The 13,992-nt window shown below is 35.2% G+C and overlaps 2 protein-coding genes across 4 annotated transcripts in view; one reads left to right on the forward strand and one right to left on the reverse strand.

The window, feature by feature from the left end:
* Positions 1–528, reverse strand: part of L3HYPDH (trans-L-3-hydroxyproline dehydratase) — an 8,865-nt gene extending 8,337 nt beyond the window's left edge. For both annotated transcript variants that reach the window (XM_036239574.1, XM_016162420.2), the window contains exon 1: positions 1–528. This exon is cut by the window's left edge and continues 101 nt beyond it. In XM_036239574.1, coding sequence (XP_036095467.1) covers positions 1–416 — 416 coding nt within the window. In that variant the 5' untranslated portion in view covers positions 417–528.
* Positions 529–573: 45 nt separating this feature from the next.
* LOC107519594 (JNK1/MAPK8 associated membrane protein) lies at positions 574–13,515 on the forward strand. 2 transcript variants are annotated; one of them, XM_016162422.2, is made up of 7 exons: positions 574–687; positions 2,645–2,718; positions 3,281–3,435; positions 5,833–6,039; positions 7,546–7,727; positions 9,607–9,683; positions 11,875–13,515. In XM_016162422.2, exons 1-7 carry the CDS (start codon positions 684–686, stop codon positions 12,091–12,093), a joined length of 918 nt encoding a protein of 305 aa, XP_016017908.2. In that variant the 5' UTR covers positions 574–683; the 3' UTR covers positions 12,094–13,515. The 2 variants fall into 2 exon arrangements, with proteins under 2 accessions (XP_016017908.2, XP_016017907.2); XM_016162421.2 differs by having other exon boundaries at positions 583–687; positions 2,627–2,718.
* The last annotated feature ends 477 nt before the right edge of the window (positions 13,516–13,992 follow it).

A 13,992-nucleotide genomic window follows, 5' to 3' on the forward strand; every position in this document is an offset into this window, starting at 1 on the left:
TGGATGTTCACGCGGGCCTCGCGGGCGCCGGCCGAGGGCGCGGGCACGAGCCCGAAGTCGAGCGCGAAGCGGCCCAGCGCCAGCACGGCGTGGCCGCACATGGAGCTATAGCCCTCGTTGTGCAGGAACAGGACGCCCAGGTGCGCGTCAGGCAGCTCGCTCCGCACCAGCACGGCCCCGTACATGTCCCGGTGTCCCCGGGGCTCGAACATAAGCCGTCGCCGCACGTGATCAAGGTGCTGGCGCATGAAGCGCCGCTTGGCCAGCAGCGTGGAGCCGACCACCTCGGGACACCCTGCCAGAACGATGCGCAGGGGCTCGCCGCCAGTGTGCATGTCCACCACTGACAGCGCCGGCGTCCCTGGGCCGTGGGGTGGCAGCAAGGGCGCCGGCCGCGTGCTCACCACTGTCTGCATCGAGGAACTCGACCACCCACCCGCAACGCCGGCTTCAAGCCCTGGGCCTATCTGTATTCGACGTGAGAAGAGCAGGACGCTTGGCCTCACTCAGGGGGCGGGGTCTCGGGTCTAGACAAGGAAGCGCAAGTCAGGGGCGGGGCTTCGGCGTGGTCGCCCGGGTTACCAGGAGGCGGGGCCGCTGAGGTAGCTGTGGCCCGGATGTCCGGGCTCTGCGGCTGGATCCGCTGATTCTGGATCTTCTCCAGGGGAACTTAAGAACGGCCAATGGGTGAGTGGTCACCGAGGTCCAGGGAAGCGTTTGTCTTAGTCCCTTTTTCTTCCCTCTGCTGCTAGCTCTGGGCTCACCCGGCGGGCGGCCTCTAAATAGAGACTCATCCCCGCCCCTTCCTCCCACCCATTCTCCGGCCAGGCCTCCTCCAGACTCTTCCCGGGATCTGGATAGTTTTGGTTCCTGACAAGCTGCAGAGGGGAGGCCAGCTACGTGCTGGGGAAAGGCCAGGCCTTTGTTGTTTTGTTCGAAATGTCACTCTACCTCTGTGTTTCAGTACCTTTGTTTAACATTCATGAGGACTGACTTCACATTTTTCAGTGCAGAAATACAGTAAGGGAAGCAGAAGCTAATTGCCGCGTAACTATTGTCTCCTGCTTCAGCATCTAACATAGTTGATAGGGCCCTTCATAAAGGGGCAAGATGGTTGCAAAAAAAGCCAAAATTTTAGGCCTAGTTTACTAAAGGAAATGAAAGAGGAAAGTGAAGGAGCACCGGGAGTTAGGGTTTTGTTTGGTCGATAATAAACTACTGCTTTCAGTTTATCATACTGGTTGTCAGGCCTTGGGTTTTAAGAAACTTTACCTTATTTACATTCAGATGTATTTATTAAGCATCTAATAGGTGCAAAGCCCGTCGAGAAAAAAGCTTCCAATTCTTTAACTTATGCCTTCTCAAAAAATCTGAACAATTCATTCCATCTGTTAGTTTAGAACATCATGATTACAGTTGGTTTAAAACTAAGTGCCAAGTAAGGTAAAGATGCCCCTGGGTTTATTAAAAATTCAGAAATTTAATGAAAACGAACATATTAAATGAGGCATTTTAGTCAGTGCTGTTTCTGTTTTTTCTCAGCAGCACAAGGAGAAAGAAATCAAAAGTCTACTCGAATTTGAAAGGAGAAAGCGTGTTGTGGACCAGGCAGTCTCTAGATTGTTAATTCATGAAGAATTTGTGAAATGATTGTTCAAGAATAATCATAAAATATATAATTTTTAAATTAACTCATAGTCGACCACAGTTCTTTTGGATTTATTCCACACTAGGCTGTAGATTTCTTGAGAGCAAGGACTCTATAATGTACCTCTGTGACTCTTTAGTGGTCCCTAACTAGTGTAATCTGACACTTTAATGCATGTTTACTGAACGAATGAATCAGTGAATGAAGGGTAACATGTCACTGATGAAAAAAATCCTCCTTCAATAAGGAAGATTCTTTGATGATGAAATCAAAGAATCTGCAGGCCCTGAATTTTTCTGGTAAAGAAGAGCTGCTTTTTGTTTTCTTTGAGACTAAGATCAAGGGAGTTGTTTCAAAGGCAGTGGTTTCCAAATATTGGTCAGTGGCCCATTGACAGCTTTGATGAAATTTTCACCTGTCCTCGACAAAAATGACAGAAAGTAGGACAATGTAATAAGCTTTTTATAAAGGTGAATTTATTTACTTAAAAGTTTTTCATTTATTCTGAAATTATGTTCTTTCTGCACTTCTGGTGTTATATTATGAAAAGTGATAATAGATTGTGCCTATGTGTGTATCACATAATATCCTGACTGAGCAAAAAGAAAAGTAATTATCTATGAATTCTGTTATTAATATTAACAATGGAACTTCAGAGATCTAGACTATCTAATCAAGGAAAGTGGCTGGAGCCATCGGAGTCATGCCAGATTAGGCTTTGAGTTCTGGAGACAGACCCCGCTCTGCTGGTTGAGGACCTTAATCATAAGGAACAGTATGAACAATGAGGTTGCAGTGTAACTTTCTGCAGTGTCATAGTGTAACAGGAGAAATTTAATTTTTAAAATAAATGCATTAAGACTTGTCATTATAATGCATACCATCTTTTACTTGAAACAGTGTTTCAAATATTCAACTATTGCATAATTTTTTTAAATCACAAAAGATATTACTGTACTGGCATTTGTTTTTAAAAAGCTGTCGATATTCAACCAGCATGCCTTGGACTTTACTGTGGGAAGACCCTACTATTTAAAAATGGCTCAACTGAAATATATGGAGAATGTGGGGTAAGTCTTAATGTTGTGTGTTATTTCACTTGTAAAATCTTTTGACTTTTGAAGTATTTTCACATGTAGAATATCTTTTTTTTTCAATCCGCTCATTAATTTATAAAAGACTATGGAAGCATTAATAAAATCTTTGTTGTCATATTGATTGTCTATAATCTTTCTTGACAGTCACAGATAGCAATTTCTTAAACATTTTATAATTTTATAGTATTTTCTAATTATTTTTTATTAATGATGTAGTACAATGACTTGGATTTAACATCATAAATGTAGAACACTTTGCAATTATTTTTACATGATATTAATAATTAGGTTTTTCATTTAATATTACTGTTTCAGTAAATTAGTAAAAGAAATCCTTTAAGAGCATTTTACAGATATAGGCAAAAGCAATGTTTTTTTTTATTTTACTTATGCTTTTGTTTTTTTATTTCTAAAAGACATACATGTAAACATGTTTAAACTTAAACGGGATATCTTATAGAATGATTTTGGGGGGGAGGGTGTTAATATTCTAAAATAATATCTGTACATAAAATATTGTTTTTACATATTATAGGTGTGCCCAAGAGGACAGAGAACAAATGCACAGAAATATTGTCAGCCTTGCACAGAGTCTCCAGAACTTTATGATTGGCTCTATCTCGGATTTATGGCTATGCTTCCTCTTGTTTTACATTGGTTCTTCATTGAGTGGTACTCAGGGAAAAAGAGGTTAGCACTTTCTATGAATGTATCTGGATGGAATGATATTGAAATAATTATCATTTAGAAGACATTATCAAGTAATTATACTTCTGTTGTTTTAAAAATGGCACACCTGTTTTTGCTTTATATTCTGATTACTTTTGACTGTGGCAAGAAAATTTAATGATAGGGAATGCCTCAGTAATTAGTAAGGGAAGTATATTATATCTGTTTTACTCTAAATGATCTTGAAAGAATGTATTTTTAAATTGTATCAATTATAATCTTTATTGGTTTTCTACAAAGAATTGCTTATGATTACAAACTGTTTATTGTTCTAGAGCAAATATTTTGTAATTTAATACTACTAATCTATTATCATGTTAAAATGATATAGCTGCAACCTAATTATGAAAACTTACACTAACACATTACATCAACAGACATCGATTCAGCATTGTGTTTTATGTTTAGAAGATCAGGGGAGGAGATACAAAAATAACTGACATGGTTTGGAGCCATAATCTTGTAGAGAAGACAAATGTATATCCAGCTAATTGTAATATAAATCAGTCTTAAAAATGTATAAACAGAAAGTATATAAAAAGAATTATAAACAAAATGCTCTGGAATCACAAAGAATGGAAGAGATAAATTGCGCCTGGTGGAATCTGAAAAACTTCAAAGAAAGAGAACATTTAGGCAGAGGAAAAACAGTGTAAACAATGGCATGGAGGCATGAAATATGTAATCTGTTGTGGGAGGAAGGGAAGTCTGGGTGGTCAGAGTGGGGACTGCATATGAAAAGAAGGTGATAAAAAGGAGAGTGGAAAAGGTAGATTGAAGCCAGAATGTTAATGTTCTTGATGAGGATGTGAACTTTATTCTACTGGGAATGAAGAACCAATTTCTACCCTAGTATATTTCAACTCTACTGGTTTTTTGTTCCTCTAATTTCTCAGCATCTTTCCTGCTTTACGTCTTTTCTGCACTGTTTTCTCTGCCTGAAATATTCTCTTCTTTTTACCTAGTTGCCTTTTTTCCCTTCAGATATCAGTTTAAATTATACCTACTTACATAGGCTCTCCCTGGCCCAATCTAAAGTAGATATGCCCCCCTTATTTTTCTTTCTTAATAGCACTCTTCATTTTGTTGTTTTCGTTTTTTTTTTTTTAGCACTCAACACAATTTATAGTTAGTTATGTTTGCTTCTTCATTTAACATTTGGCCCATCCCTGACTGTAAGTTCCAGGCAGGCAGTGCCCATCTCTGTTGTTCTCCATGGAATCTCCCAAGACCAGCACAGCAGCTGGCAAGTGAAATATGCTCACTCGGCTACTGTTTGCCGAGTGAATGATTAATTGGCGAAGGTTTGGGTTTAGAGAAGTTGTATCATTGGATGTTATATTTTCCGAAGATAACTCCTGTGGAAGGTAGATTAGAGGTGAGATATCCTAGAAGGCTGTCGTCCAAGAAACAGTGATGGCCAGACCCCAGTAGAGGGAATGGAAGTGAAAAAGCTGGTTAGGTGGAAATAGAATCAGCACTTTTCTAGATCCTACTTCATAAATCCACAGTGATTATTTATGTTGGGAAAGCATTCATTGTTTTTCAGAAGAATATATAAATAGATTCTTTCAAAAGCATGTCTTATCTTTTTAATTTCCGTAATGAGAGATGGGGGCGAGAAAGATGTGATACTAAAGCTAAAATAGAATAAATGCTCAAAGAAAAAAGATGGGGTAAGAGGAACCTCACTAAATGCATTAGAACTAAAACACCACGTATGTTTTGAGGGAGGGCCTTGGAGCAGAGGTTAGAGCTTTGGTTTGAGGGCAGAGCAGTGATCAGTGATTAAGCAGGAAAGAAGGTGGGTTTTATAAGGAGTTCGCATAACTATACTTTGCTTAGGAAATTGGTAGCGATGAACACAAGGACCAGCCTTTACATTTTCCTGAGATGCTGCACTTACAATCAAGGAAGCAGAGGCCTAGCTGTCTGAGGCTAGAGCAATGTTTCTCAACCTTTTTTTCACTGTCACCTCCTTAAGGAACCTTTATGAATAACTTTTTCCCTCTAATTCCACCTACCGCCATTAAATTTTAATATCACAGATGCATAAATTGTTTTAATAAGTTTTGATAATTTGGCAAGATACTGAAGATAAATGTGGATCTAATTTCTGCTCTTCTACGTATTTAGATACTGTTGGCCCAGCATTATCTGGGATGTATATCCCTTTTTTGTAAACAAAATTAAATTCTTTTATAGGTTTGTTTTTTCTTACCTGTTTAGATTTTTATTTTCAGGATTTACCAGTTAAAATTTTTTTTTAGAATCCATATCTTGAATCATATCCAGGTTTTATTAAAGCCACTTAGCACTAAAATTTTTTTGGTAATTGTGCTTCTTTTGTTTTACTAGTTCCAGTGCACTTTTCCAACACATCACTGCATTATTTGAATGCAGTATGGCAGCTATCATCACCTTACTTGTGAGTGATCCAGTTGGTGTTCTTTATATCCGTTCATGTCGAGTATTGATGCTTTCTGATTGGTACACAATGCTTTACAACCCAAGTCCAGACTATGTTACCACAGTGCACTGTACTCACGAAGCTGTCTATCCACTGTAAGTATTTAGACTTGAGATCATTTTTTCAAAAATTATAATTACGGATTTCACTTATTTCAACATATCGAGCATTATAAAATGGCTTCTATGTACTGGGGAAGATTATAGAAATAATTTTCTTAAGGGATACGTAGTCTGATAGGAGGAAGTAGAAATACATCTTGGTATAATAGAAGTGAAAGTATTTTTGTGTTGGTGTTTAGAAAGTGTATATAAACACTTATAAAATAAGTCACATACGTTTCTTAAGAAGGGAGTTATAAGGAAAACCTTTTTGATGTGGAGCAGAGAAGCAATATCTGACATACAGAAGAGAGTATGGGTTTTGGAGCTAAAGACCAGCTTGAGTTTGTATCCCAAGTCTGCCAGTTGTTGTGTTAAGTGAACATATTCAGAGCCTCTTGTAACTCAGTTTTCCCATGATCAAATGGGAAGGATGATCCCTTATAAGGTGATTGTGAGGATTAAATAAATGTGCACATATCAGGTACAGTGCAATGCCTTATATATAGGAAACACCTAATAGTAGCTGGAATGATTATTCGAGTGCTTGGGTAATGTTCTTTCTTTCTTTTTTCCCTCAGATAAACATTTGTAATTTCCATTAGAATGTTTGTTTTAAAAATATCAAATTCATACGATTCTGTGTAATATTATCCCAGACTACTTCATTTTTAGAATTTCTGTTAATTGTTGGTGCTCATTTGATGGTTTTTTCTTGGTAAAGGTTTAATAGAAGAGTTTGATATTTATGTTCTCATAGTTAATAGCAAGTTTTCATTACATAATATGCCAATGAAATCATCCTTTTTAAGCAAGTTCTTAATAGCACTAAGCATTAAAAATACACAAGCACATATATAAAAAAGTTAATTTTCAAAAAATAAGACCCAGATATAAAGGTATGAAAATCTTTTACATCTTCCTACCTTTAAGGCCTACAAATTATTTATTCCATGTATAGATATTATTTTCTCTGTATCTCTGTCTATGTATATATGATCAACATTTATGTGTAAAAGACTGATAAAGCTTTTTTTATTTCATAGAATTATACCCTCAGCCTCAACTATGAAATAATGGCTGTATAAAATTCTAGCTTGAATGTACTATAAAATTAAACCACTTTTCTGTTGCCGAATATTTATTTTCTTCCTGAGTTTTATTATGCGATCTAATTAAAACCTTGTTCATAAAGTTTTTTGTGTATCCCTGATTATCTCCCTTTGATAAATTTCTACAAGTAAAATTGCTGGATCAAAGGATATAACCATTTTTTAGGATTTTAGATCCACATTTCCAAACCGCCTCCTGGAGAGGAACCAACATGCCCTTTCCAGTGATGTACGAGTTTTTTTGGCCAACCGTCCACCAATATGAATATTTAATGGTTAGACTTAATATACTTTTAAAAACTTTTATAGGACCCTTAATTTAAATTAATGATCAATCATAAAATATTTTAAAACATATTTCTGCTAATACAATTATTTTATTTTAAAGCTACACCATTGTATTTATCTATTACGCGTTCTGCTTGGTATTAATGATGCTGCTTCGGCCGCTCCTGGTGAAGAAGATTGCCTGTGGGCTGGGGAAGTCCGATCGATTTAAAAGTATTTATGCTGCACTTTACTTCTTCCCAATTTTAACTGTGCTTCAGGCAGTTGGTGGAGGCCTTTTATGTAAGTTTGATGAGTACATTTATTATTATATGTGATAAACAGTATTTTCTCTGAGTATAATTTTGGAGTTTTTTTAAAAAATAGTTTTTTTTAATCCTTGAAAATAAACCATAGTATATATTTTTGCTAAAACATATAATAAGCCTTATAAAAAAAATCAGGGTTTCTTGGAATGGAATAGAAATTCTCAAGAAATCAGTGGCACTAATCAAAACTAATTTCTATATAGAGAATACCTTGTATTTGAAGCTTATAACCTAAATAAGATTTTAAAACCCTGTATAAATTAAAAAACAAAAATCTGGTTTTTACATACAAAATATGATAATGAATACTATTTACCATTAAGTCCTAGATTTATAGTTCCTTTATGAAAAATTTTTGATACAGTAAGTTAGAATCAGGACTTTATAGATAATTCGGTTTCCGGCCTCTGCATCCTGAAACATTTGAAATTGTTCCAAATGGATTTCACTGCAATGTAGAATGATTAGTGGTTTCATAAACTGAATTGAATTGTTTTAAAATAATTGTATGAAAAATAATTCAGGATATTTTTTTCTCAAATTGTCCATCTGTTTTAGCGTGCTATAGTTTGAGAAAGGTGGTATTTTGTAATAAAAATAATTTGCTTAAAGTATTATTACTATCCTGTATTTGAAGTACATAGTGTCCCCCCCTTCTCCACAGTGTCACTTTCTGTGGTTTCAGTTACCCGAGGTCAACCGCAGTCCGAAAATATTAAACAGTTCATGCAATTTAAATCGAGCGCTGTTCTGAGTACTGCGATGAGATCTCGTGCCATGCTGCGCCATCCCTCCCGGGACGTGAATCATCCCCTTGTCTAGCATATCCACAGTTACTGTATATGCTGCCCTCCTGTTAGTCACTGAGCTCAATTATCAGATCAGCTGTCGGCAATATCGCAGTGCTTGTGCTCACGTAACTCTTATTTCACTTTAATAATGGCCCCAAAGCTATTCACATAACTTTTATTATAGTATATTGTTATGATTGTTTTATTTTATTAGTTATTGTTGTTAATCTCTTACTTTTCCTAATTTATAAATTAAACTTTATCATAGGTGTGTAGGTAAAGGAAAAAAAATAGTGTATGTAGAGTTTGGTGCTATCCATGGTTTCAGGCATCCACTGGGGGTCTTGGAATGTATCCCATGTGAATAAGGGGAGACTACTGTAGAAATTTATAGAATTTTAGACATTAAAAGTACTGAACGATCTATTTATCCTTTGAGGTTTATTGATATATAAACTTTTCTAAAGAATAAAGCTAAATTACTCTTATAGCCTTTCCCAACTGAAGTTCAACATACCGCAGAAAGTTATTTGAGTAATTGTTTTCTAATTTCTTCCAAATTTGGTATATAGCTAGTATCTAGATGCATAGGAGAGAAGTTAATTCTTTACATTCAATGGATGCTTTAAGGCAGGGGTCTTCAAAGCTGGAACAAGGATAGTTTTACATTTTTAAATAGTTGAGGGGAACAAAAGAAGAGTAATATTTCTTGACATGTAAAAATTACATGGAATTCAGATTTTATTGTTCATAAAGTTTTATTGGAACATGGCCATGCCCATTCATTTATGTATTGTCTGGCTGCCTTGCTCCCACAACTGTGGAGTTGGGTAATTGGGACAGAGACTGTATGGCCTGCAAAGCCAAGAATATTTACTATCCAGACTTTTACATAAAAAGCTTGCCGACCCCTGCATTTAGGGCATTAGGGCTTAAGTCTCTCCCAGGACTGGTAGAGAGTGTTTTCGACCTTGGGGGAAGTTATATTGTTTGATTTTTTTTTGATGGTTTATTCAGAAAATGTATTTAATTTTTAACATTATATCAATGTTTATTTTTCAGATTATGCCTTCCCATACATAATATTAGTATTATCTTTGGTTACTCTGGCTGTGTACATGTCAGCTTCTGAAATAGAGGTAGGAAATCTTTTTTTCCTTTGTTAAAAATTTTTTTTATAGATTTGACAATTGACTAGGACAATAGTACATATGATATGACATTGTACAGCTGGTCATTTTAGTAATCCTTGGCTAATTGATATCACTCAACATTCGGTTATGTTTATAAAAGATTGTATACTGGACTGTATTTGGTTGCAAAATTAGTGAAGTACTCAGGCTTAACTGTCTAGCATGGTGGAGAATAAAATTATTTCCCATAATTTACCCACATAGAAAATATTGAATTATTGAAAGGTTGAAACTTAACACTATTTTGAGGGAAGTAAAAAAATGCTTTATCGTATATAGAACTAATGTTACACTTTATTTTACAGTGGCAACACTGTCATCAATAATTACATCACACATTCCAGACCCTTCTATATTTTGTCCCCAGTTTTATTTTCCTGCATATGGATGTTTATTTTTGCCCTCTAATATCTGTAATATTTTGATGATTTGGAAATAACATTACTAGTAACATTAGTTCTGATACTGTTTGTTTTGAAATATCCATTTTGTTCCTCTATTTATTTATTTTTCAACTACAGTTGATGATACTATTTTATATTAGTTTCAGGTATGCAGCATAGTGGTTAGACATTTATATAATTTATGAAGTTATCCCCCCAATAAGTCTAGTACCCTCCTGGCTCCATACATAGTTATTACAAATATTATTGACTATATTCCCTATGCTGTTCTTTACATCTTGTGTCTATGTCATAACTGCTAATTTGTATTTCTTAATCCCTTACTGTTTTTCACCCAGCCCTCAAACCCCTTCCCACGTGGCAACCACCAGTTTGTTCTCTGTATCTATGATTCTGTTTCTGTTTGTTTGTTTGTTTATGTTGTTCTCGAGCTTTCACATATAAGTGAAATCATATGGTATTTTTAGTATTTCAGTGGAAGGCCACTGTAAAAAAGATCTCTTTATTTTGAGGCTAAACTCTAAGGACTAAAAGTGCCTTACTACTCTTCCATCCTATACTTGCTAACCTAGTGCCTTTGTACTGTCTTCAACTGCCCACTACAGTGGATGTACTTTCTCGTGATTCTTAACATAAATACAGCTCAACCCAGAGAAAGTAAGTCGTTAACTATTTTGGAGTGCTGGAGTGTTTGCTATTCGTGCTCTATTTTTCTATCACATTAGTGAAAGAGTGAGAGGGAATGACTTTTAGGTAGAAGAGTAGAAAAACTAGACAATATTTTTATGGTGATTATTCAGATGTTTCCATTTGTATACTATCCCCATTCTCCTTTGTAATCTTTAATCAACATTGTAGTATGTTTAATTAAAGAAGATAAGCAGATTAGTTTGGGCATGTTTATCAACCCTAGGTAAAGATTTGAGGGGGGAAATGATTCAATCCTTGAATAAAATGAAGATTTTGAATTTTTATTACCCATAACTATTGTATATAGTAGTTATGTTACATTGAAACCTGTTTCTCTGCCCCTGGGAATCTCTCCTATATACAACGTTCATGAAATAAGGATCTGAATCAGGAACAGTCTAGCTTTAGGTGACTTGATGAGCCATTTAGTAAGAGAAAACTGGTAACTAACCTATTGCAAATTATATTTTAGTGTGTTTATTAGCACATTCAGATATTTTATAATAAATAATTTGGTCCTTGTAATTTCTGTATATCGTAAAGCTGTATTAAAATAAAGATAAAAAGGAAATCAGAGTAGTCACATATTATTTCTGCTCATTTCTAATTATCCAGGCAGTAGACTCCAGGAATGCTAGAGGTTAAAGAATTTGGGTGGATGTATCTCACTTATAGACTCAGTTGCAGTGATCAGGGCAGGAATGTGGAGTTTCCCTCCTAGTCATATCTTTCAGAAGAAACCGTAGTGTTTCCAGGCTTGGATGGTGGTGTAAACTATCTTAGAAACATGGGTTCCTGACCTGGTGCTGCCTCTGAGTGCTTATATGATGTGATGGTAGGAAGCCTCAGTTTCCTCATTTGTAAGTGTAGTGGCTAGAGTGGGCGATGCCTTAGGTCCCTTTTAGCTCAAACATTCCACGATTCTGAGAGTATGATTTTACATGAAAACAAATAACACATTTTAAATAAAATGTAATAAACTATCTAGCTGATTCAGCCAGATAATCTGTTTTTCTCTTTTCTCTCTTTTTAAAATTATGTAGAATTGCTATGATCTCCTGGTCAGGAAGAAAAGACTCATTGTCCTCTTCAGCCACTGGTTACTTCATGCCTATGGAATAATCTCCATTTCCAGAGTGGATAAACTAGAGCAAGATTTACCCCTTTTGGCTTTGGTACCCACACCAGCCCTTTTTTATTTGTTCACTGCGAAATTTACTGAACCTTCGCGGATACTCTCAGAAGGAGCCAATGGACACTAAAATGCCAAACAAAAAAACAAAACAAAACAAAACACAGAAAACCCCAAACCTAAGAAGTATTCCTTTTTTTTTTTTTTTTGAAGTATTAATAAAAAAAGTAAAGAAATAAAAAAATGTTTTAGTACTTTTCTGTCACACATGGAAATAACATTGTCAATATATGTTAATGTTTTTGGTGACTTCATTTTTGTTTTTGGCTTAAGAGACGATAATTTGACTTGGAAAAGACAAAATACTATAATACTCTGTTGCATAGTTAAACACACTACCCACTTAGAGCACACTATTATATGACACTATTCGGTCTATTAGGAAGCACTTTCCTCCTGCAACAGTTTAGTTATTCTTTAGAGCAAAATCATGTTTCTGTGTACTTAGCAATGTGTTGTTTTATCTTTTGTTAAGAAAATCTTTAACCAGTATAATTTGAAATCCTTAGCATTGGTACAGTTGTGCATGCCTGTTGTTTTTCAATTTGTTTTTCAAGTCGAATGAATTATGAAGACATACATCCTTGTGGGGTCTTTCAGCAAACATGGAAATAAAGTATGTTGTTTTTTGTTATCTATTTATTTTCACCAATATAGTATTTTAATTATTACAAAAAGAGAGCATAATTTATATAAGATTTTCTCTTTACAGGTAGTTTGGTTTACGATATCATCAGATTGTTCTTGTTCCTGTAAAGAAAAACAGTTATTAAAGGCTTAACTTCAAAAAATCTCAAATGTTCTGACATTTGTATTTTGCCACACTAATTGTGGAAATACAAAATAGAGTAGTGTCTTTTTCTCAAATGAAGAAATGCATGTACTTACATGTTCCCTTTCCCTTACATCTCATTTTTTAAGGATACATACACACGCCACACTTTTTTGATTCTGGGACACATTGTTTTTCACATTGTGACATCTCTGAATTAGGCTGCATCTTATTATTGATGGCTTCTTAGATTTAACAAAATACAAATATACACTGCATATAAACAGTTTTCCTGTGGATGGTTGTTGATAGGTACTTGTCAATTTTTATTCTCTGAAGATATCAAGAGACTTAATGGTTGCAACCATGGGAGCAAAATGAGACTTTTAGCACTTAACCTGGTAATCTGACCATATTTATTCATTTATATTGTTTAGAATTGCTTCTGCTATTGGTGGGGATTGTGTGAGTTTATTAAATCTCAAACTTTAAGACTTCATTGACAGTTGCAAATTATGAAAGTACTCACTTTTTCTGTAGTTTTGTTTATGCCTTTTGAATTCACAGCAGTTGTATACTTGAAGTTATTTTGTTAGTTTTTCTTTGTTACTGTTTTTTGTAGTATCTCCAACCATTGGGAAATGGGCTTTTTTGATACGTTTGTGTTTGTTCATTTCTGTAGGAATAAAAATAAAATGTAAAAATTCTATATGCATTTCACAGAGCTTTGGATGGTTATTAGTGTCTATGAAAGTTCTAAGTTGTCCAAAGAATCCTCAGTTGGAAAGGGGAAATCTGGGGGGTCATGTAACCAATTACCAGGACTATACTTGTCCCACTATATTTAGAGCCATTTTAACAGTTATCTTCTCCTCTGATGTCCTATTTTAGCAAAAAAAATGTTAATGTAAAAGAAGAAATCATACAAATAATTATGATAACAAGACCTTAAATGCAAAGAATTTCAGGAATACTTAATACATATCTGCATTTTTAATTTGCTTTCTTAAGAACAAAACTAGAACAATTCATAGCAACTGTGGTTGCTAATGTTACTAAATAGTTTGTTAAAATGTGGTTATTAAAAATGTACAAAAACTACCCATGTTAAGTTTTGACATGGTCCTTGTGCATTGTAACTCTCACTGCTCTAGTAATTATTTTGCTAACCAGTGCTGGATAGGCAACTTAAAAGTC

The sequence above is a fragment of the Rousettus aegyptiacus genome, unplaced genomic scaffold (assembly GCF_014176215.1).
Source record: "Rousettus aegyptiacus isolate mRouAeg1 unplaced genomic scaffold, mRouAeg1.p scaffold_m13_p_3, whole genome shotgun sequence".
Taxonomy (NCBI): domain Eukaryota; kingdom Metazoa; phylum Chordata; class Mammalia; order Chiroptera; family Pteropodidae; genus Rousettus; species Rousettus aegyptiacus.